The 23777-nt window shown below is 40.0% G+C and overlaps 2 gene segments (V, D, J or C); both read left to right on the top strand.

Annotated features, from left to right (window-relative positions):
• The first annotated feature begins 10091 nt into the window (after window positions 1–10091).
• Window positions 10092–10653, top strand: LOC118576374. The segment is given in 2 exon segments: window positions 10092–10137; window positions 10241–10653. Coding segments are annotated over 2 exon segments (459 nt in total).
• A 7844-nt stretch (window positions 10654–18497) lies between these two features.
• LOC118576373 lies at window positions 18498–19166 on the top strand. The segment is given in 2 exon segments: window positions 18498–18543; window positions 18646–19166. Coding segments are annotated over 2 exon segments (567 nt in total).
• Window positions 19167–23777: the final 4611 nt, after the last annotated feature.

The following is a 23777-nucleotide window of genomic DNA, read 5'->3' as shown; positions in this document are numbered from 1 at the left end:
AGCACAGAGATAATATGGATTAAAACCAGAACTAATTCTTGAGGCATTTTATCCAAAGATGTGATATTATAATGCTATCATTGATGCAAACTCCTTCATTTCATATGTATCATGTGCACTTATAATTGCTCCCTTTTCATCTCTACTCCAGAATTCCTCATTTATCAGGAATAAATGTGTTTTAATTTTACACATCAGCCATGGGTTCCCCTGTCCTCCCCCTCCCGCCCATGCACTTGCTTTCCCCCCAGCCCCACCCCTCCATTCCCATCTCCTCCAGGGCCAAGACTCCCCAGAGGATTCAATTCAAACTGGTGGATTAAGAACAGAGTTTTCCTCAGCTCATGAAAATCAAATGAACCCTGATTCTGTAACTCTGGCAAGGGACCCAGACCTGGACTCCCAGGTCTTCTCATTTAGTGATCAGCACTGAACACAGACCACTCACATGGAATTTGGGCTTAGTCATTTTTCCTTATGGCTCTTTTAAAAGAAGCAGAGATGCTAACTGTGGAAGAGGATATGAGTGAGCCAGAAGTTGGACATGTGTGACACTTTCCTGATTAGAATTCTTTGTGTTTGCAGGTGTCCAGTGTGAGGTGCAGCCGGTGGAACCTGGAAGTGGGTTAGTTATCTCTGCAGGATCCATGAAATTCTTGTCTGCATTCTGGATCCATATCATGCAGGTAGGACAGACACTGGATTAATCTGTCTCAAGGGAGGGCCAGAGCCATGGAGGGATTCATAGGGAATAATTAATCTGCAGAAATTATTCTAAGAACACTGTGTATCTGCAAGTGCGATGTCTGAGGACCAAGGCACCACTAGCCACTACGCTGCAAGACACACCATAAAGAGTTTACAGTGTGAGCACTGAAAAAAAACACTGCTGTTTGAACAGTATATTCAGAGTATGGTCAGCACTCACAGAACATGAGATTTACATAAGAGATGGGACAGTCATCATTGAGTGACACCCCCACTGTGGCAGCCACCCTCTCTACTGGAGAGTCTCCAAAATTCCTCTTCAGATTTTCAGTCTGTAAGAACTGTGTAGTAACAGTATACACGAGGTTCTGGTTCTGGTTTTGAGTTTAAGTAAGTTAATATTAGCCAGAAGACAAAATCTCAGAAAATCAATTATTCAAATCTATTAGGACAAAAGTGTGCCTTTTATTGTCACTGACATCAAATGTGAAGAACCTCAGGATCCTGGAATGATTTTCTCTCATAGGACTCAGGGAGGAGGTTCATGGGAACTTCCTAATTAATACAATGTTTGTTATTGGAGGTTCAGGAAGAAGGACAAGAGAAAGGTGGTTGCAGAACAGTAAATTTATTCACTCTCAAATTTAATTCACCCTCTGAGGCCTGTAATTACAAGGAAAAGATATGAATCAATGAAAGTTTTCTCAATTCATCTTTACATTTATATAGTGTTATTCTTCAACAAGAAAATGCATCTTCTTCCTTCTTGTCTGAACCTAGAGCCCGGCCCTTCAAGCTCAGGTGTTGAACACTCACCCCTCACTGCTTCTCTTGCCAGGCCCTTAAATTCATTTGCCCAGGATTCTGTGGCTCTAATTTGGGAATGGATTCTTTTGAGGAATGAAAATTCACGTGGTTACATTGAGAATAGTAATGACAGTCACGGTACACTGGGCATTGAGGAATAATCCTGTTCTGATCAGTTTCTTGGAGTCATTTCAACAATCTGTCTTTTTGGGGGAAACACATAGGTAGAACAAGCTATTCTTCTGTGAGCTCTAGGGAACAAAGGATGGCTCACTTTGAGCCCTGTGCTTATTATGCAACATCATCATTTTCCTCTTAGACCTGATTCCGGAGGCACAAAGCTCCTGTCCCAGGAGATTTTCTCTGACCGATGTGCCTGCCTACATATCTCCAGTCTTAAATGATGTTGGCACAAAGTCTCTACCCTTCTTATGAAGAAGAAATTAATTCTGTCTTTTCCTTCTCTCACCTCAGTATCAGGATAGAACAAATAATTTCAGAGCATAATGACTTGAATATCAGCCACATTACTACTCAAACCACATATAAAATGTTTGTAACATGTTGGATGATTCTAATACAAACATATTAATGTGATCAGCCTATGTCCATTCTTTTTTTTTAATACCTAGCAATCAATATTTTATTATTATTATTATTAGTAGTAGTAGTATATTTGTGTTTTAATTTTACACATCAGCCATGAGTTCCCCTGTCCTCCCCCTCCCGCCCCCACTCCCACTTTCCCCCCATCCCCTCCCCTCCATTCCCATGTCCTCCAGGGCCAAGAATCCCCTGGGGATTCATTTAAACTTGGTGGATTCAGTACAGGCAGGTCCAGTCCCCTCCTTCTAGACTGAGCATGTATCCCTGTGTAAGCCCAAGGTTCCAAACAGCCAGCTCATGCACTAAGGAAAAGCCCCTGTCCCACAGCTTGGATGCCTCCTAAACAGTTCAAGCTATTCAATTGTCTCACTTATCCAGAGGGCCTGATCCAGCTGGAGACTCCACAACCTTTGGTTCATAATTAATGTGCTTCCATTCTTTTGGCTATTTGTCCCTGTGCTTTTTCCAATATTGGTCTCAACAATTCACATTCTTATAGTACCTCCTCTTTCTCGACAAGTGGACACCTGGAACTCCACCTAGGGACTAGCTGAGGATCTCTGCATCCACTTCCAACAGTTATTGGGGGAGATTTCCAGCACGACTGTTACAGTGTTTGGCAATCTGATCACCAGACTAGGTCAGAACAGGCTTTCTCTCGACCATTGACAGCAGTCTACAGAGGATGTATCATTGTGGATTTCAGGGAACCTCTCCAGCACTCTGCCTATACCTGTTCTCATGTGGTCTTCATTTATCATGGTCTATTATTCCTTGTTCTCCCTTTCTGTTCTTGATCCAGCTGTGATCTCCTACTCCCCTAAGCTTTCTTTCCCTCAAACCTTGCCCTTCATTACTCCCACTGTCGTCTAGGTAGTTCATATAGATCTCATTCATTTCTCTGTCCTTGGGTGATCCCTATGTCTTTCCTAGGGTCCTGTTTTCTAGGTAGCCTCCCTGGAGTTGTGTAGCAGTCTAGTCTTCTTTGTTTTACATCTAGGATCCTCCTATGAGTGAGTACATACCATGTTTGTGCTTCTGAGTCTGGGTTACCTCACTCAAGATGATTTTTTCTAGATTCATCTATTTGCCTACAAACCTAATGATGTCTTTGTTTTCCTCTGCTGAGTAGTACTCCATTGTGTATATGTACCATATTTTCTTTATCCATTCTTCAGTTGCAGGGCATCTAGGTTGTTTCCAGGTTCTGGCTATTACAAACATTGCTGATATGAACATAGCTGAGCAAATGCCCTTGTGGTATGATGTGTGTATGCCCAAGAGTGCTACAGCTGGGTCTTGGGGGAGATAGATTCCCAATTTTCTAAGGAAGCACCATATTGATTTCCAAAGTGGCTGTACATGCTTGCATTCCCACCAGCAGTGGAGGAGAGTTCCCCGTGCTCCACATCTTCTCAAGCATAAGCTGTCTTCTGTGTTTTTGATCTTAGCCATTCTGACAGGTGTAAGGTGGTATCTCAGAGTCATTTTGATTTGCATTTCCTGGATAATTAGGGATGTTGAGCAATTCCTTAAATGTCTTTCAGCCATTTCAGCTCCCTCTGTGGGGAATTCTCTGTTTAGTTCTATAGCCCATTTCTTAATTGGACTGTTGGGCATTTTGATGTCTAATGTCTTGAGTTCTTTACATATTCTGGATATCAGCCCTCTGTCAGATGTGGGGTTGGTGAAGACTGTTTTCCCATTCTGTAGGCTGTAGCTTTGTCTTGTTGACGATGTCCTTTCCTCTACAAAAGCTTGTCAGTTTCAACAGGTCCCATTGATTGATTGTTTTTCTCAGTGTCTGTGCTACTGGTGTTATATTTAGAAAGTGATATCCTGTGCCAGTGTGTTCAAGAGTACTTCCTACTTTCACTTCCATCAGGTTCAGAGTAATTGGATTTTTGGTGAGGTCTTTGATCCACTTGGACATACGTTTTTTGCATGGTGACAGATATGGATCTATTTGTAGCATTCTACACATTGCCTGCAGTCTTGCAGAAGGGGTGCCTTCCCACAGGGCCTGAGGAATGGCTATAAACAGGGGCCAAGTTGGGCAGGTTCTCCTGGGATGGCTGGTGCCCAGGCGTGGCACCCAGAGGTTGTTGCCTCTCTGACTACAATTCCAGGCACTCACCTCTTGTCCAGATGGGAATTCCAGGGCAAGATGGAAGCTGGGGGCTGGTTTCTAAGACTCAGGAAGTGGCTGGAGTATCTCGCAGATGGGTGTGGGGGCAAGGCTTGGAAGTTGTAGGGTTCACCACAGGGTCTTGGAGAGGGGAAACCTTCCTGGTGGGGATGGGGGGTCCTGCCATATGGCCAGAACCTGGGGTACAGTTGGGCAAGTCTTCCCCAGAGTGGCTGGTGCCCTGGGCTGTGACCCAGTTGCGGGTGTCTCTTGGTATGACCCCATGCACTCAACTCTGGTCCAGGTGGGAGTTCCAGGGCACGATGGAAGCTGGGGGCCTGGTCTCTGAGTCTCAGGAAGTTGCTGAGGGCTCAGGCCAATGGGTGTGGAGGCAGGGTGTGGAGTCTGCAGGATCTGCCTGCAGTCTTGGAAAATGGGAGCCTTCCCGCATGGCTGGAAACTCCCAATGTCCATTCTTAAGTGACTGCCTACTTGATATTGACAGCTGTGTCCATATTGCAACACAAAAATTTCAGCCATATATGGAGCTCTGCTCCATTCTCTGGATCCTTCTCATATATCTGTTTAGAGTCACCTGCTCAAGCGATAGATCCACATTTTTTATCGTGGTTTATGGGCACAGAGAGATCATATCATTGGAGACAGTGTCCCAGGTTATTCGGGGTTTTGTGCTAATGTTTGGTTGTTTACAGGCTTTTTAATTAAAAATCTCTCACAAGATTGAAGCAAATGTGATTTATATAAAACAAAGATCTAAGTGGTGAACAGTTAAAATCTGTTCATGTGGTGATTGTAAGTATACACTGCATAAAATGCACTAACTGTTGCACTCTATATCTCTTGAATGTTTTCTGCCTAATTGAATTCCTATAAAGGGGTGTTGTTCTTCCAGTGTTTCATCTAGTTAAATATTATCATACAATCCTGGTTGAAGCATGTCTCCAAGAACAGAACTGACTTTCTTTTCTGGTACATATGAGAACCAACTTATACTTCCTACATTTTCATGTGCACATGCTCTGGGAAGTGGCTGTCCAAGTCACTGCTACTGACAACAATGCTGAAGTGATCATGGTGTTCACATATCTCTAGACCACAGATTTCTCAAGATTGTTGGATACATCCAATAGTGAGACAGCTCCTTATGGAATTTCTGCCATATACATTTGCAGTACCCCATTCTGTCTCTACTAATGGTTGGAAGAATATACATTCCTCCAAAATGAATGAGGTTCCATGCCCTCCATATCTGTACTAGCTATTTTTTCATTCAGTACTTTGGGGAATAGGCATATAAAATTTGAGATGACACCTCAGCAAGAGTTTTCTTTCTTATTTCTGATGATGTGTGATGAGGAACACTTCTCATACCCTTGTGGGAGTCTTTCTGCCTTCTTCTAACACACTTCTACTTTGGTCTATGGCATGTTTATTGCCTAGCTACTGACTACTACCTAATTCTATATCCATGATTCTAACTCATTATCAGATTTTGCTTTCTAGATATAGTCTCTCAATCTCACATTATTTCTATCCTCTGTTAATTTAATTTTCTGTTCAGAAAAATGTTTGGGTTTGATGTAATACTGTTAATATTTTTCTGATTCCTTTGTTTTAGGAGTTTTAATTCATAAAACATGTGACCCAAAATGCCATGATATATTCTCCAAATATTTCTTTTAAACATTTCACAGTGTGTGATCTTAGTTTCCAGTAATATATTTATGTTTGTTGTTTACAATGAAACGTAATAGAATAAAGTATAACAAGCTGTAAAAAGAACAATGACATCAAAGTTGGACAAAGCAAATCAGCAAAAGGAACAGAGTCACAAGAGAAGTCACAGACATCAGAGTCCCACTTGCTCACTTTATCAGATGTCTCCTATATTGAGAAACAATAATATAGACTTCTTCAGTTTGTGATATTAATATAATTTTTATGAGAAATTTTCTTTCCATAATGAATAATATTTTACACTCTATTCTGCTCCTGCTCTCTTTGAAATTTAATCCCGCATACATACATTCATATACATAAATGTATAAATAAAAGCATCTTTGTCCATAATGTTGCTAACAAATGTGTTTTCATGAATTTTTGTAATTGGTGTACTTTTATCTCTAGAAGACTGTTTCTGCCATATACAGCTCCTTAGTTGTCTTTAATCCTTTGGCATGGGTAGAGACCAGGTGAACTTCCCACTTTCTGTGTTAGCATGTCTGTTGATGTGATTATTGTTTAGGCCACACCTCAGCAACCATGTTGGTTAGATTTAATGGGTATATTGTCTCTCATATATTTTTTTGTTTGTTTCTTTCAAGACAGGGTTTCTCTGTGTAGTTTTGGTGTCTGTTCTGGATCTCATTCTGTAGACCAGGCTGGCCTCCAACTCACAGAGAACTGCCGGGATCTGCCTCCCAAGTGCTGGGATTAAAGGCAAGCACCACTAACACCTGGCAGTCTCTAACACTTCTAGGAGACAGAATCCCACAGCAAAATTCTTGTTCTTCTGAATCACAGACGTCCCCCCCCCACATTTTGCTGTGATCTCTGAGCCTTACATATAGCAATTCTGTTGTAGATCGCTCAGTCGTGGCTTGGCTTCACAACTCTACATTTTTCTTTGTTATTGTTTTCTCTAATGGTCTCCAGGTATTGCAAAGAGTAGTTTGCTGAATGAGTGGAAATAACTGTACTTTTCTGTGGGAGTAAGGATAAATATTTAGAATGTAGTTAGGGATGATTCTATTTATTAAAGTGGCAGTTACAGATTCTCCTCCAAGTCCTATCTGTGTATTGACAAGGTTTTCAGTACCAGGCATGGTTTACTTCTTACTGAGAGCCCTTTAAGTCAAACAGTTGTTTCATAACATCTCCTAATGTAAGTATTCCTAACATTGTTTCCATTATCTCTTCCAGAAATTACTTTCATGATGTCTTCTGGTTTTAGTGCTGATCCAGTCTTCTACAGTGTATTTATTTTTGAGTAAATTTGTTTTTCAAGAAGTGTAAGAGAAACATCTGGCCACACAAAAATTCAAGTTTATCCTGTGCTCCCATCTGAATAAATGCACATGGCATACACTATGTATATATGGTTCACTGTCTCTATGTTTATTATACTACAGGGTTTATTTATATTTACTGGATCCTTCCACATTCTGTCTCCTAGCCAAGGCCCAGTAGTCATGTTCTAATTGCTGTCCCCCTGAATGGTCTGTGCAAACTGCCTGTTTCCCTGTGATGAAGGTGCTGGAGGATCTTAGTGTGGTTGGACAGTTTATTTGTGAAATCTGTTGCAGGGAGTCCTGCTCTTTGGCAGAGCAGGTTTCTTTATGATAGGAAGTCGTCCACACAGCATGATATTGGATTTTCCTTATGACATTATTTTCATCTGAAATCAGAAAAGACACTAAAATCTCTTTTTGCCTTGCATTTTCACTATTTTATTTATTTCTCTAAAATTTTATTCTTCACATTTATACTTAAAGGAAGTTTCTTTTGAAAAAATACTTACTTGACTTCTTATAATTTTCATCCAGTCAATTTGACAACCTCTTTCTACTTGTTGCTCAATGGTACATCCTGTACCATTAACTGTGGCAAACCTGCATTCAAGTAAAGCATCTAGCTGCTTATTTATATTTTATTTCTTCTTTTCCCTCTTTTTTTCTACCAACACCTGTTTATTTTATACTGCAATAATGCATGAGCCTTAATCAATTATTTAATGATTCCTTATTAATCAAATTCACTGTGTGTCTTGATGTTTACAGAATGATATTAGGCTAACTCCTCTCACATCTCCTTAGATATTATTTCCATTAACAAAGTACTTTGTCCTAATTTATCTATTTTCTTTAGAGGGTATAAAATATAGGATATATAAGATGTGGTTATTGTTAATGTTTTTTTCTACATTTGTTACAGTTTCAATATTTTTACTAATGTCTGTGTGACATGCTTGTATCCTTCTTAGGTTCCTGGGTTTGAGGTTAAGTGCTTATTTGCAAGTTGATTCCTTTTCAGATATTTATGCCTGAAATTTTCATATGCATCTGTTTTTCATTTACTTATTGGGTTTCAAATGCATCAACTTTGACATCCAATCTTCCCTCTCTGCCCTCACATCTCTCCACTTTCTTTCTCTCTTCCTTTCTTTTTATTATAAAGATGTGGTATTATGTATTGAACCATCTTGAGCTGCATCGCAAAAGACTTTGGGCTAAAGGTGATCAGTGGTGCCCTCTGTAGATGAAATCTTCCTGAATCTTCTTGTTGACTTTCTTCTTTAAGACTTTGATTCCACAGGGTTCAGTCACTCCATGATGCACAGTTTCTACAATGATCCTGTGTATCTGAATTTTCTAAAATAAAATTGCTTTCGGATATAATCATCCCACCTGAATTTATGTCCTGTGCAGAATAACCTTCAATCAGTTCTGTTTTAATCTTGTTGATAAAGAGTGAGACCAACTCTGTTCTCCAGTGATATCCCAAAGCTCAGCTGGTTTATCTACAATGCTGGAAACTGGAATCCATTCAAACTGAATCACTTAACTAACAAATAGACCCTATTGTTCAATTGTCCTTTCGGCATGTCAGTCAACATTAAAGCGGTGAAGAATGGACACAGAGCACCTGCTGTTGGGGTCATTCATGGTTGTGCCATGTGAGAAACCAAACCACAGTCAATCTGGTGTGTCTAATTCCATGGCCTCTAAATAGTGAGAACCAATGTGAGAGACTACAAGTAAGATCAAGACTGGTAAGTGCCTGAGTTAGGACATGAATTAAGATGATCGGGGGTGTTGGGAGTGAAGTCACACTTCTGGGAAGCTTGTGTGGGCACATGTGGAGGACATGTAGAAATCAAATGCTGAGTTACACACCAAATTTCAGTTGATCTGTCACTCCCTTTCTAGTGAACAAATAGGTATATGTGCAGGAAAACGAGAATTTAAATATGTAATAACACAAGAATTTCACACTCCTATACACACACAAATCTGGATAAGGCCTCTCAGGTTTCCTAGATGAACACTGGAATTCAGTCCTGTCACATAATCTCAACACAGAAAGGGAGTTTTCCTATCCCCCATGCTGGGATTACTTGCCAAGCTTTGATGCAGAGAGAAGAGATCAGCCTTGCCTCAACTTGATATCCCAGGCATTGTTGACTCCCATAGGTAGCAGGCAAATTTCTGTATGGAGAAGTAGATGATGGTAGAAGCTAGCCTGGGGAGGAAAAGGAAAGATTGAGGGGTGGGAGACTGTGATTGGTTTGTATAATAAATAAAAAAATAAATAAATAAAATGAAAGGGAGTTCCCAAAATCCTGAGGCAGTTACACTTAGCACTGGAGCTGATAAAGCAGTAAGTACTAAGTACTTCAGTGTTGAAGTCCACACAGTAAAATAGAAGAGCTCCAGAGTATGTAACAAATGGTTACTACCATGTATAAGAGGACATGAAGAATTGGCTGAAATTAACTGTAAAATGCATCTTTTGTTTGTGAGAATTCAATGAAATAGATAATACTAAGTGTGTACCAAGAAAAAATGCCTTAGTATCATATACAAAATTTTCCTACCATTGTCTTTATTACCAGACTCCTGCAGAACATTTAGAAAATAGAACATGTCATCTCTCCACACCAGCTACAAAACTTGTTGTATAGCAAGAAGACATGCAAATGAGGCCTCTCTCTTCTCTTGAAAACCAGGCCAGCACTGACCCTGAATCTCAGACAAAAGTGATCAGCCCTGGATTCCCAGGTCTCCCCACTCAGTGACCAGCACTGAACACAGAGCACACCATGGATTTGTGGCTGATGTGGGTTTTCCTTGTTGCTCTTTTTAAAGGTAATATATGAAGAGAAGAGATACTGAGTGTATTAGTGGACATGAGCAGGAATCACGGTGAGTCTTTGAGGCAGTACAGTAATATGATTCTCTGTTTTTGAAGGTGTCCAGTGTGAAGTGCAGCTGGTGGAATCTGGGGGTAGCCTGATACAGCCTGGGGGATCCCTGAGTCTCTCTTTTGTAGCCTCTGGATTCACATTCAGTGACTCCTGGATGAACTGGATCAGACAGGCTCCAGGGAAGGGGCTGGAGTGTGTTGGAGATATTAATCAAGGTGGTGGTACCACAAACTATGCACCATCCCTGAAGGACCGATTCACCATCTCCAGAGACAATGCCAAGAACACACTGTACCTGCAAATGAGCAGTGTGAGATCTGAGGACACCGCCACTTACTATTGTGCTAGAGACACAGTGAGGGGACCTCAGTATACACCCAGATATAAACCTCACTGTGAGGCTGCTCTGGGCCACCAGGGGGTGCAGAGCACACAGAAAACAGGCACCCTTCAGTAGTTTATGTGGATAGGACTAGATTAAACACTCCTCTCAGATGTCTGGGCTACATTTTTCTTACAGTTTCCCTGAAATTCTCTCTACATGAATATTTTGAAGATATCTAATGTCCTCAAAACATTACATGTTTTCTTCTGTTATTTAAAAAAAAGAAAATTGAGGCATAATATCCCATGAACAAAATAACAACTGACAGCTTTGGTGACTGGAATTACATGATAAGGAAATCCATGGACATTCTGAGTCTTTTCACATTCCAGGCAAGGCCTTGATCAGATTTTTTTTATTAGGATAGTATAGAAGTTTAAGTGAAAACAAAGAGGATGATGGGGTGAACATTTATGATCCTTATATCATAAATCCTAGCAGGTCTACAACCGCTCCTCTTCTTCCTGAACACTGTGCATTTCAAGTTCAGGTGAGACACAGATGTGCGTTTCATTAATTCAGCTTATTACATCTTGACTTTCATCTCTGTTCATCGTGGAAATTTGTAGAAACTGATTGTATCAATCAAACATCAAGAGAAGTAATATCTCCTGGCACAGCCATATCTGGTGGAAAAGACAGAAGTCATTAAGCCATCATAGCTGCTTGCCAAAGATCCCGAAAAGCTGAACTACATGATGCCCTCTGTGCCTCCTGTGGTATTCATCACCAACTTTTGCATATTTGGGAAACTTAATATTTGTACAGTTTGGGGATATTGGATTGATGGAAATTTTCTGATGAATCATTTATGCCTTCTCCCATGAGTACTGCTTCTAAGCTTCCCCAGGAAATCCCTGAACATACTACCTCTCCTGCTTTTGGGAAGATACCTTATCTACTTGAAGGTCTTCCTCAAGCATTGGAGGTTGTGACACACATAAAGACCCCTGTCTTGTGTTTATTCATGAACACAACATTCAAAACAAAGTAAACTTTAAAAAGTTAACAAGATTCAATGGGGTGGAGGACTTGGCAACAGATCAGATTGCAAATCTTTTCCAGTGTACACTCAGACAATTTTGTAGCATACAGCAACAAGTTATAGTAGCTGAAGTTATCTCAGCCCTACAGAGACTTATATTGATGAGCAATGAATGGAGTGGAACAATGACTTAAAAAAAATGAAATGTCAGGACCTCACTTTCTTAGAAAAGTTAGCACATACAGAGCCACTTTGTTGACATATGACCAAGAAACAACAGAATGTTAGGATTAACATTGTATGATGCCAGAATCTGAAAAACAATTGCAGCAGCTTTAGCTTGAGGATTTGTCTTGGGCACTCTCACCATTAAGAGTTAATAATAAACTGAATGGGACATGCCATTATACCCAGGTTTGCTAAGAGGTTTTGTTTTAGTCTAGTGTCCTTGTAGCTACAAAAGCTATCAGGTGAACACAGACTGTTATTTGCCTCTTCATTCTTAACACTTGGGTTATATGGCTAATGATTAAAAATGATAACACTTTATCAATGATGTCAAAACTTGAGGGAAAATGGTTGGAAATGATAACTCTGTTTTCTCATAGTTTATCAATGATGACTAAAAGATGAGCAAACATATTTATGTGATCTATATTTTGGAACATCATGAATGTATTCCTGCTTACTAAATTCTGTATGAATGAAGAAGTACACTGGCTGTTAGTCAGTCAGGCTGAAAGATTCACAGGACCATCGTGGTCTGGCTCACCTCCTTCTCTTGTCAACTCCTTACATCATCTGCTAAGACTGGTCCCACCAAGGATGGCTCCTGTCAGAGTAGGACTGCCAGGCTGAGATATACTTCCTCTGTGTCCATCTCTCCTAAAACGAAAATAAGAAGTGTCCTGTGTTTGATTTCTCTTGTTGCAGCTCTTGCATCCACCCATCTTCAGACCCTGCCCTCAACTGGAGCTGGAATATTGTAATGTCCCAACCTAGAAAATCAAAACCACACAATTTTCCAATGTTATCTGAATCCATCACAGTTCATACTGGGTTTATGAGTCGAAATATCTTCACTGAAAGAGCAAGCTTATTTCTCTAAGAGTCAAAGAAACTCCAATCGTATTTATGCAGAGTTCCTCTTACCCTGAAAATAATAAGGATACCTGTCTTATTTACTTTTCTATTGATGTGATAAAACACTATGATCACAGAAAATTAAAGAGAAATCATTTAATAAATCTTACATCCTCAGAGCCTCAGAGGGGATGGGGACTGAATAAAGACAGGTGGCTGGATCAGCTGTTGAGGGATCACAACTTGATTTATAATCAGGAAGCAAAAGTGTCTAAAATAGGATGAGTCTTAGGAATCCTCAAAAAATTTCCCAAATGGCAAAATTTCTCCAACAAGACCACACTTTCTAATCCTTCCCAAATAGTTCCACCAAGATTGAAACAAGTATTCAAAGCTATCATCTTATTTGTGGTATGATATTCTCATTCAAAGTAACACAGCCACAGTCCCTGAGTGGACTGTAGTTTGGGCAGATAGCAAGCAATCAGCAATATGTTGGCTGGAAGAGAAGGTGACAGTTCTCAGGTACAGCAGGACATGAGTCATAATGTTAGCTTAATGAAGGAGGGTTGAGGCAAGTGGACCAAGATCTGTCCATAAAAAGTGGTTTTGCATCACATTTGATGGTCTACAGTGTAGATAGAAGCAGGTTCCTCAAGAGGCAACTTTTGGGAGTTAAAACTTGCTATTTTAAGATGAGATTATATTAAAGGGACAGGATCATGTTACAGAACTTGAAGTTGACAGCAGAGGTTAGCCAGCTCTCCAAAATGTCTGTTCAGTATCCTGCTGTGTTTAAGAATAATAACATGAAATCCACAACTCAATGACCTTTGGCATGTTAATTCCTCAATGGGCTGTCTGTTCCACCCCCTTCCTGTCAGTACTCATGCATCTATGCAGAGGTGGGGATATAATGACTGTCAGAACCACAATTTGTGGACAGCATCAAGGAAATCATGTTTTATAATACAACATGGCAGATGCACACATGAACTCATAGACTGTGACCACATGAACTGTCAACAGAAGGGAAGAGGACCAACAGGCTGCATTGAAACTCTTAGAACATGGCTTGGTTGGCAGCAAAGCTTCCTCAAAGGATTCCTTGGAAAGGCAGAACCCCAAGAACTACATGTCCACAGGACCACATGCTGTTATTGAGCATAGCTCTGCTTATGGCTCTCATGGCCACCACATCCCTCCTAACCTATGAGTTATATGAAAACTCAAAGGGGGTTTGAGCACTTCACTGTGCACTGTGTCTACTATTTACAATGATAGTGATGATCTTCTTTCCAAGCATTGCTACTGGAGCAGATTAATGATGCAACAACCACCCTTAGAATGTATTTAGACATGTAGATTGCTTGTAAAGTGAGGTTAAGATGTTTTTGTTAATGGCTTTCATGTAGAAATTCTGGCTTAAATGTTTAGAAAGTCGGACTTTTAATAGTTGAGGGAGGGAATTGTTGAGGTCAAGGACAAGAACAAAGGCAGTCGACTACTACTATCTGACATGCCTTTCTTGCTAGGAGAGGTTGGGCACCAACTGAGATTTATAATTCCATATACCCATTTCTTCCCTCAGCATTCTGATAAGATTTAATTAAGAAAAAACACTATTGATGAGTGGGTATATACCAGGTGGATTTAAAGTAGAAATGAATGATTGTTTTCATATATAAAAGTTTTGCTATGTGATCCTTTTAAGAATTTGTTTGATTACATTTTAATAAATAATAAAATGCTTGATCCTTTCTTTGTAATTGTAACGTGTAGACTGCAGGTAAGAGAACTAGCTGAAAAAATACCTTGCTTACTTAACATTATTAATCTTTAACAAGTTACTTGGATGCAGATGTATGTGATTTCTTGGGGAAAATTTGGTTTTCTCCTATTACATTTAAAATGGTAAATCATATACGGGAAATGAGAAACATTGTTTTTTACCTGTATTCTTTATAATTATTCACTAGATAAATATAAAGTAGTCATGTTGTAATTTTTATACTCTCTGAAAGATTGTGCTGAGGTTTATAAGCAAGAAAGGGAAAAATAAAGATAGTAGTATAGAGAGAGAGCCTGAATAAATGTCTCTGTGTTTTTCCCTTTTTCATTGGCCCAGAGAGTTAAGTTTTACTCCATTACCTAAAAAGTCAAAATGACTCTGAGATACCAATTACACTTGTCAGAATGGCTAAGATCAAAAACACTGCAGACAGCTTATGTAGGAGTAGATGTGAATCAGGGGAACACTCCTCCAAGGGTGGTGGGAGTGCAAACTTATACAGCCATTTTGGAAATCAGTGTGGCAGTTTCTCAGAAAATTGGGAATCAATCTTCCTCAAGACCCAACTATACCACTCTTGGGAAAATACCTAAGGAATGCTCAACCATACCACAGGGACACATGTTCAATTATGTTCATTGCAGCATGATTTTTAATAGCCAGAAACTGCTGGAAACAACCTAAATTGCCCTTCCCCCCAAAAAAATGGATTAAGAAAATGTGATATATATATATACACACACACACACACACACACACACACAATGGAGTACTACAGAGCAGAGAAAAATTATGACATCATGAAATTTGCAGGCAAATGAATGGAACTAGAAAATATCATCCCGAGTGAGGTAACATAGACTCAGAAAGACAAAAATGGTATGTACCCACTCATAAGTGGATACTAGATGTAAAGCAAAGGATAACCAGGCCACAACCTACAACTACAGAGGAGCTAGCTACCAAGGAAGACACAAAGAGGGATGCATGGTTTGCCTTGGGAAAGGGAAATAGATGAGATCTCCATGAGTAAACTGGGAATGAGGGGTGTTCAGTGGAGAGAAGGTGATAGGGGATGAGAACATAAGGGAATGGGATGGTGGAGCTGGAACAGGGATGGAGTGGGAAATCAATGAAAGAGATATCATGATTGAGGGAGATATCATGATGAAAGAGAAAAGCCTGGTGCTAGGGAGGTTGCCAGAAATCCCCAAGGATGACCCTAGCTTGGACTACTAGAAATACTGACCTGGCTTACCCCAGTGATCAGATCTGTGAATACCTTGTCATCAGAGAGCTTCTCTCCAATTACTGAAGTAAGTAGATGCAGAAACCCACAGACAAGCACCAGGCAAAGCTTCAAGAATCCTGTCAAAAAGAGAGAAGGGGGATTTTATGAGCAAATGATCAAAATGGGGAAACCTGCAGAGATGACCACACCAAACTAGGAGGAACTCATGAACGTCGGATCAATGGCTGTGGAGCTAGCATGGGAATATATTAGGCACTCTGCATGGCAAGACAATTGTGTAGCTTGATCTGCTTTGGAGGCTCCCTTGGCATTAGGATCAGAATCTATCCCTGGTGCATGAGCAGGATTTTTGGAGTCCATAACCTACGATGGGACTCCTTGTGAAGCCTTGAGGCAGGTGAAAGGGCCTGGACTTCTCTCTACTGGATGTACCTTCCCATGAGAGGACTTTCCTCTTTGGGGAGGAAGGTGGAATGGGATAGGAGAAGCAAGCAGGCAGGAAGGGAGGAGGGAACAGGGGGTCCTTTGATTGCTTTGTAAAATGAATAAAGAAAAAATTTTAATTAAAAAAATAAAAAGCCAATTGAGCAAGTAGTTTGCCAATTCCACTCCTCTTCTTCACTTCCTGAACTTTTGAAAGATGATTTTCACAGCAGAAATAACAAGACCTTAGATGTGAAAGTCAGACAAAATCCCCACATGGAGGAGGGGAAGTGGGCACAAGTCTCACTCTCAGCAAGGAAGCCATACACTATTGACAGCACTGGGTGAAAGTCAGTTTTCTATAGTGGAGAGACACCAGGTATGTCAGTCACACTCAGGCAAGGCACACAATCAGGAGTTTGACAACATACCATGGAGTGCGTTGGATGTTTTTGTGTTTTTTGTACCATTTCTGTTTTTACTGCTAAGTGACAGAAAGAACATGAAATTGGAATGGTAGATACATAGTGAAAATCTGCAAAGTGTTAAGAGACAAATACTTTAAAAAATGAATTAAACTAAAGAAAAAGGAAAACCAACATACTCATGTGCTGAGGACACATGTACTATCAATACAGTAATCATATGCATGTATTTTGTTCAAGTATAATCATGAGAAGATACAGTACATGTCAACAGTGAATTTCCACACTATCACTTTTGTTAAACATTTGGTTTTTAAGAGTCATTAACGAACAAATAATTATTTCATACATCAATTAGTTATCTTATGTTTGATTTATGAACACAGTGTGGAAACAGAAGTGCAACCAATGAACATGCTGTCTCATCATTATTTCTGGTTCAAAAATGTAGTATATACAATTGAACACATTTGAAATACAAATCCCACCTTTATGATCTGTATTGAAGAACTGGAAACTGTAGTGGATAGCCATTCCAGGTCAAAGCATTTAAAGTCTTGTTCCATCTGAATCTGTCTTATTGTGATTCTACTGTTTTAAACTACAGCATTAATAGGGCTAAAATAGCAACTTTGGATGGTGGCTCTGCCCACCTCATCTTCCCAATATGGCAGTGGTACGTTTACCACCAGCTCTGTGAGCCACCATTACCTCTTATAAAGAGTGGTTCTATGCTTTTATCAAATCAGTGTGTAGCCCAGAAACCACTTGAGTGTGTGCGTGTGTGTGTGTGTGTGTGTGTGTGTGTGTGTGTGTGTGTGTGTGTTAGCAAAGGCTAAATGCACCATGCAGCTTAATGTGCTGCTTGCAGATGCCTCATTCCTGCCATACTGATGGTCAACACACACTCTAGGATCCCACCAACTATAGACAACTGGGAAGCTTTTTTAGCTCAATTTTAAATTGCTTTTTAAATATTTTCTTGTTTATTTTTAATTATATTTTTGTTTTAATTTTACATATCAGCCATGGTTCCCCTGTCCTCCCCCTTCCTGCTCTGCCCCTGCTTTTCCCCCAGCCACTCCCCTCCATTTGAGTCTTCTCTAGGGCCAAAAATCCCCTGGGGTTTCAGCTGAACCTGGTAAATTCAGTACAGGCATCTCAAGTTTCCTAGATGAACACTAGAATTCAGTGCTGCCACACGATCTTGTCACAGAAAGGAAGTTCTGTTATCCCCCATGCTGGGATTACTTGCCCATCCTTGATGCAGTGAGAGCTTAGCCCTGCCTCAACTTGTTTTCATGTCATGGTTGACTCCCATGAGTAGCCAGTACTATTCTGTATGGAGAAGTAGATGATGGTAGAAAGGAGGCTGGGGAGGCAAAGGCAAGAGAGGAGGGAGGGGAGACTGTGGTTGGTTTGTAAAATAAATGAAAAAAAAAGTTAATTAATTAACAAAATGAAAAGGAGTTCCCAAAATCCTGAGCAGTGACACTTAGCATTGGAGCTGACTAAGGCAGTGCTAAGTCCATAAGTGTGAAGGGCACATAGTAAAACAGAAGAGTTCTAGAGCATTAACAAAGCAGTGTTACCACCATTTATAACAGGGCATGAAGAAATAGTTGAAATTAACTATAAATGCATCTTTTGTTTCTGTGTATTAAATGAAATACATGATAATGAGTGTGTGCAAAGAAAAATAACTTAGTATCATATACAAAATTTCCCTACCATTGTCTTTATTAGCAGACTCCCCCAACACATTTAGAAAATAGAACATGCCATCTCTCAGCACCAGCTACAAAACTTGTTATATAGCAAGAAGACATGCAAATGAGGGCTCTCTCTTCTCTTGAAAACCAGGCCAGCACTGACCCTGAAGCTTAGGCAAGAGCAATCAGCCCTGGATTCCCAGGTCTCCCCACTCAGTGATCAGCAGTGAACACAGAGCACACCATGGATTTGGGGCTGATGTGGGTTTTCCTGGTTGCTCTTTTAAAAGGTAATTTATGGAGAAACAGATACTGAGTGTGTTAATGGACATGAGCAGGGGTCACATTGAGTCTTTATGGCAGTATGCTAACAGGATTCTCTGGTTTTGCAGGTGTCCAGTGTGAAGTGAAGCTGGTGGAGTCTGGGGGTAGCCAGATACAGCCTGGGGGATCCCTGAGACTCTCTTGTGCAGCCTCTGGATTCACATACAGTGATTCCTGGATGAGCTGGATCAGACAGGCTCCAGGGAAGGGGCTGTTGTGGGTTGGAGAAATTAATCCAGGTAGTGGTACCAAAAACTATGCCCCATCCCTGAAGGACCGATTCACCATCTCCAGAGACAATGCCAAGAACACACTGTACCTGCAAATGAGCAGTGTGAGATCTGAGGACACAGCCACTTATTATTGTACTACAGGCACAGTGAGGGGACTTCAGTGCACACCCAGACATAAACCTCACTGTGAGGCTGCTCTAGGCAACCAGGGGGCACAGAGCACACAGAAAACAGACCCCCCCTCTGATCCAGGAGTTTATGAAGATAATATTAGGTTAAGCACTCCTCTCAGGTATCTGGGCTGTACTTTCTCTTACATTTTCCCTGAAATTCTCTGCATATATGTTCTGAAGTGATCCCATGTCCTGAAAATATTACATATTTTCCTTGAATTGTATAAAATATTTGAGACATACTATCCCATGAACAAAATGGCAACTGACAGCTTTGAGAACATAAAGTGCCCCACTTTGGTCACTGGAATTACATGGTAAGGAAACCCATGGACACTCCTGCATCTTTTCACATTTCAAGCAGAGTTTGGTCAGAAATTTTGAGTATAATAGCACAGAGGTTTAGCTGAAAACCAAGATGAGGATGTGGCCAAGATCATTAGATCATGAACCCTAGTTGGTGTGAAACCTCCCCCCCCCCAATCCGTGTGCACTTCAGGTGCAAATGCAACCCAGCTATGAATTTAGCTAATTCATTTTATGACTCCATGACTTTTATCCTGGTTGATCATGGAAATCTGTAGGAACTGATCGCTTTAAAAAAAAATCATGAGAAATGAAATATCCCTACCTAAAAAATAAAAAAACAAATAATTTTCCGTTGTCATCAGAATCTATACAGACACCTCTCCCTCCACTGTTCATGGATCTATGCAGAAGAGGGGGTATAATGATTTGCAGAACCATGATTTCTGGACAACATCAAGGAAACCATGTTTTTAGAACACAACATGTACATATGAACTCACAGAGACTATTGTTAGAATTCTGCACTCACTCCAGCTGCATGACTGCACTGGCACATTTCAGAAGTTAAGCAAAATGTCTTGCATCCTATGTCATCAGTGAGCACTGGTGATCACTTACATGTGGTCACACAATCTGTGCTTGTGTGGTGTGGCTCTGTAAGCCCATCTGTGTCTTAAAGATCTGTGACTCAGACCCCACCCTCTTTCTCTCTCTGTTCTGCCCCCCCCATCTTTCTCACTTTCTTCTGTATGTGCTCTTCCCAGGTCTGGTTCTTTTCACCCCACTTCCTCCTAATAGTGCTCTCTGCTACCCGGTAGCATGGCCGTAGCTCGTGACCTTTACTCCAGGCCATAACCAGGCTGTTTATTGTTCATTTCAACTTCGACAACATGAACTGCCAAGAGCCAGGCAAGAGGACCAACAGGCAGCATTGGAACTTGTAGAACGTGGCTTGGTTGGCAGCAAAGCTTCTTCAAGGGAGTCTTGGAGAGGTGCAGCCCCAAGAACTACATGTCTACAGGACCTCATGCTGTTATTGGGCAGAGTTCTGCTTATTGCTGTCATGGCCACCATATACCTCCTAATCTACGAGTTGTATGTAAACTCAAAGGGGGTTTCTAGCACCTCACTGTGCAGTGTGACTTGTACTTACAATAACAGTGATTGACTTTTTCCAACCATTGCTACTAGAGCAGATTAATGATTCAACAACCATCCTTAGCAAGTATGTAGACATAGACATTGTTAGTAAGGTTAGGGCAAGAGGTTTTGATGTAGAAAACTTGGAAAAATTTTAAAGTTTGAAAAGTTACACTTTTAATAGTTATGTGAAAGACTTATTGTTATCAAGAAATAAAAAGAAAAAGGTAGCCAGTTGTTACTAGCTAACATGCCTTTCCTGCTAGGACAAGTTGGGGATCAAAGGCAATTTTAATTGTTTTTACCCATTTCTGCCCTCCGCTTCCTGATATGATTTAACATAGAAATGACTGATGACTAATGATTTTAATATACAAAAGTTTTGATTTGTGATTCTTTTTGGATTTTTTATAAGATTACCTTTTGAGATAAATTAAAAAAAACGAATGATCCTTTCTTTGCAACTGCAAAATATAGCCTGCCAGTGAAAGCACTGGCTGAGAAAAATACCTTGCTTAAACTGTTTTAATCTATAACAAATTGATTAGATGTGAATGTATATGGGTTCTTGTGGATAGTTTGTTTTTCACCTGTAATACACAAAATGTTAAATCATGATAAGGAAAAGAGAAACATACTTTTTCACCTGTATTCATTATAATCACTCACTTGGAAAATAGATAGAATCCATATTGTAATTCTTATGCTATCTGAAAGATTTTTCTGAGGTTTATAAGCAGTAAAGCAAAGAAAAATCAACATAGAAGAATAGAAAGAGACCCCCGAAGTAGTGTGTGTGTGTGTGTGTGTGTGTGTGTGTGTGTGTGTGTGTGTGTGTGTGTGTGTTTCCCTTTTTTTCACTGGCATAGAGAGTTAGTTTTGTCCTGCTCACTGTCCTCAGAAAATCAAGTTTTACTCCCTTAGATTAAAAAGTTAATTGAGTGATTAGATGCCAACTCTATGCCTCCCCTTTAGTTCCCGAGATTCTGAAAGCTCCTCTTCTCAGCAGCAATGAACAAGACTGTAAACACTAAAACCAGAAAAAATCCACACGTGGAGGAGGGGAAGTGGGCACAAGTCTCAGCAAGGAAGCCATACACTATTGACAGCACTGGGAGAAAGTCAGTTTTCTATAGTGGAGAGACACCAGGTATGTCAGTCACACTCAGGCAAGGCACACAATCAGGAGTTTGACATCACATCATGGACTGCATTGGATGATTTCTGTTTTTTCTATTTCTGTTTTTACTGCTAAGTGAGAGGAAGAACGTGAAAGAGGAAGGACAGAGATGTGGTGATAAATCTGGGAAGTACTAAGAGAGAAATATTATCTGAAAGATAAATTAAACTTAAAGAGATAAAAGAAAACCAAAATGCTATATGTTGAGGACACCAATATGACCAGTTCAGCAATTATATTCATGTATCCTATTCAAGTATAATCATGGGCAGAGATACAGTAGACATCAACAATGAATTTCCAAACTATCATCTTTGTTAAACATTTGGTTTTTAAATGTCACTGACTGGCAAATATTAATTACATGTATCAACTATCTATCTTGTGTCTAATTTATGAACATTGTGTGGAAACAGAAGCACAAACAGTCAATGAGAGACCCCGACCCCAGTTCCCCCTAAGGCCTGGAGAGCTGAGGGAAGTGACCTCTTAAAATAACCAGAACTGAGTCCATTCCCCATTCCCAGACAGGGTTAAGTCAGAAGTTTTAAAAGTACAAAGGATATCTGGTGGTGACTAACCACGAGATACCCCCTCCCCCAAGATAACATGACCAGATTTTGGAGATGGGCTGTAAAACTCCTGACAGAGCAAACAGACAAATTAAAATAAGATAAAATCCAAGCTCAGGAAAACTGAACAAATCAAGGATAGACCCATACTAACCCCATCCTCTATGAAGAATTTTGTGGGTTTTGCCTTCAAAAGCTAACCTCCCCAAGAAAGAGGAACTTTCCTCTCTGCCTTGCTATGTGTGGCACTGTGGATGAAGGTTCCCTGCTAGCTTCTATTGTGCTGAGAAGTAAACCTTTCTGTTGCATTCTGGACATCCATGGTCCCAAGGATAACTGGATTCACAACTATTCCTACTGATGAAAACCATTTTTTTATTAATAATTTTCATTGGGTTATTACAAAATCAGTTGTTCATTGCATTTGTTTAAATATGAATATGTTTGATATTAACATCACAGGGGTGAACTTGTGATGGTTGCTCTTCATTGTTAGGCTTACTTCATTTGAAATCATGTAACAGTCTTACTCAGAGGATGTAGGGTGTTTCCACAGAGGTATAATCGAGGAGGCAATATTCACAGTTTACACAGATGGCATCATTATGGTCTGAAGGTCAGCACTGCTTAGAATAATGAAAGTGAGAATACAGCATATCCCCAGTTAATTAGTCTTTTTACTTCCTGATCTATGCATATGGGAGAAAAAAATAAAAATGATAAAAGAACACAATTAGGGTTTTAATACCACATGATGATGACCTGAGACACACAGCTATGGCTAAAGACCATTTGCTCCCTGCATTCCATTGGACATTACTGAAGGGAATGTTTACTCTGTGACAATGTACATAGGAAGATATGTAAGCTCTTCTTCTTTAACTTGCATTTCAATCCACTGATTACAGTTAGCTTTTAGACTTTAAAACTTACAATAACATTAACACAGTAAAGGTTTGGAGTATTCTTGACACTGGAGACATCACTTGCTGTTTAAAAGCACTTTCTGCTATGCAGAGGACCTGAGTTGTTTCCTAGCACCAAAAATTATCAACTCATAAGTATAAGGTATTATTGCTCCATGTGATCTGTCAAACGCTTCTGTCTTCCCCAGCCACATTCACTCATGTGCACATGCACAGAGAAATGCACAGTCTCACATATGGAAATGAATATTAAAATTGGGAGGATTCTATATGATAAACTAAGAGCGTTTTGATTTACAAGATGCCAGATCCTTTGAAGAATATATGCAAGATATTGAAAGATGAAACTAAAGAGTTATTGTCAATTTGAGAGGGAAACATGAAATGACTGTACTTTGTGGTAAACTTGGATGGAATTGTAATCAGCCAGGAGAGTCTTTTGTTTGGTTTGGCTAATTATCTCTGATAAACATCTTTTCTCTTTCAAATGAGTGTGCTTGTTAAATAATGAATTTTGAGAGCAAGACAAAGATAATAGAGACAGAGAGAGATCATAAAGTAGGTTGCTCAGGTCATTGAGGAGAAACCACAGGGTTAGCCTATTTAAGGCAGCCAGCTGGAGTTCCCACATTGGAAGTGCCCTGTAGAGAGTAGACTGTCCTTTTGG

This window comes from Onychomys torridus, unplaced genomic scaffold (assembly GCF_903995425.1).
Source record: "Onychomys torridus unplaced genomic scaffold, mOncTor1.1, whole genome shotgun sequence".
In the NCBI taxonomy this organism is placed as follows: domain Eukaryota; kingdom Metazoa; phylum Chordata; class Mammalia; order Rodentia; family Cricetidae; genus Onychomys; species Onychomys torridus.
The sequence above is the reverse complement of the archived record's forward strand: the minus strand, read 5'-3'. Positions and strand labels throughout refer to the sequence as shown.